The 1,772-nt window shown below is 33.6% G+C and overlaps 1 protein-coding gene across 1 annotated transcript in view; it reads right to left on the bottom strand.

Annotated features, from left to right (window-relative positions):
- Positions 1–580: 580 nt before the first annotated feature.
- Positions 581–1,772, bottom strand: part of SCG5 (secretogranin V) — a 146,686-nt gene continuing 145,494 nt past the window's right edge. The window contains exon 7 of the mRNA XM_053697968.1: positions 581–1,059. Coding sequence (XP_053553943.1) covers positions 970–1,059 — 90 coding nt within the window. The 3' untranslated portion in view covers positions 581–969. The remainder of the gene's footprint in view (positions 1,060–1,772) is intronic.

The raw sequence follows: 1,772 nt of genomic DNA, 5'->3' as shown, positions 1-1,772 counted from the left end.
GCCTCTACAAACTGCCCCTTTATTTCAGTTCTTTTGACAGACTTGCAGTTTAGCCAATCAGTGCCTGCTCCCAGATAACTTCACGTGCACGAGCACAGTGTTATCTATATGAAATACATGAACTAACACCCTCTAGTGGTGAAGAACTGTTAAAATGCATTCTGAAAAGAGGTGGCCTTCAAGGTCTAAGAAATTAGCATATGAACCTCCTAGTTTAAGCTTTCAACTAAGAATACCAAGAGAACAAAGCAAAATTGGTGATAAAAGTAAATTGGAAAATTGTTTAAAATAACATGCTCTATTTGAGTCATGAAAGTTTATTTTGGCCTAGACTGTCCCTTTAATTAAAGGGACAATGAGAAAAATTTGCTACATGGTTTTCCCCAGCTTCTACTGCTACACTGGTCTCTTCAGTCACTATATTATTCTATGCAGCTGATTCACCAATGAATAGACGGTGAGCTTTAGTGAATCAGCTACAAAGAATCATATAGAAACTGGTGAGGCTAGAGAGGCCTATGAATCTGGAGAGACTGACAAATCTTTCAAACGAAATGAATATTCTAAAAGTACAAGGATATAAACAAACAGCATGATAGGATTTTTATTGCAAATACATAAAGTTCTACCAGGTAACAAGCAGTGTTAATGCCCCAGACACAGTCACTAATCTTTTACCAAGTTAACTGTTTCAGTGTAGTTCATACAATACTTGACATGAAGGAATGGGTTAACACTTCCTCTAAAAGTAGCAGGAAAAACACAAGAAAAGATGCCATTCCTATAATTTAACAGAAAGCAGAAGTCTATATTTTTTATTACCTATGACAACATAATGTTATAAAGCCAGCTGCTTTCTATTCACAGGTCTATAAATAATAAATATGCTGTCAGTCAGTGGGGCTCCAGAGCAACAGATCGGACGCCGAGTTGGATCACAGCGAACAAGACTCAGTCATTTGCATCTGCTTATTCCTCCTCTTCACCAGAGAAATGGGGAACAGATTTCTTGGCAACAACGTTGTCCAGTCTCTGTCCCTGCAGGTATGGATTCACCTCCTGTGAGAGCAGAAGTGAGACATCTGTATATTGTACTGTATGTGTATTAGAGAATATTAAGCAGGTCATTGTGACAGATGGACACATTATGTGTTATTAAAGGGGCAGTAAACTCCTTCAGATTTTCTACATAAATGTTTAGTTATAATAAAAAAAACTGTGCAGTATACTTTCATTATGTATTTTATCCCCTTTTTTATGTATTTTAATTCTCAAAACTTGAAATGCACACTTTAGAATTACCAAGGATAACCCTGCTACATATCTTTTCCTAACTGGCTCCTTTAGGCACACAATATATTCGTAAAAAAAAGCACAACACACATTTATGAATATATCTAGCAATAAAAAGAGCTGAATTCTGCAGACTGTGTTCTTTTTTTCTGCATTCGTTCACATGTCTAGTAAAATAACAATTGTTTTGCAGTTTGTAATTTTATTTTGTTTGTTGAAAACAATTGGTGACAGAAATGTGTCAAGGTTATGTGAAACCTGCCATGCAGGGTGGAAAAAAATAAATTATTTTTTAATGTATTTATTTTTTAAATGGGATTTATTTATTTTATTATTTAAATATTTTTTTATTTTATTTAAATAGGATTTTTATTTTTAACTTACATGCTTTTTCAATAAAAAAATGTATCTTAATATAGTTTCTATGTAAGGTACATTATAATCCAAATGTTATTCATCCTCAAATAATGATTCATTTT

This window comes from Bombina bombina, chromosome 1, assembly GCF_027579735.1.
Source record: "Bombina bombina isolate aBomBom1 chromosome 1, aBomBom1.pri, whole genome shotgun sequence".
NCBI lineage: Eukaryota > Metazoa > Chordata > Amphibia > Anura > Bombinatoridae > Bombina > Bombina bombina.
The sequence above is the reverse complement of the archived record's forward strand: the minus strand, read 5'-3'. Positions and strand labels throughout refer to the sequence as shown.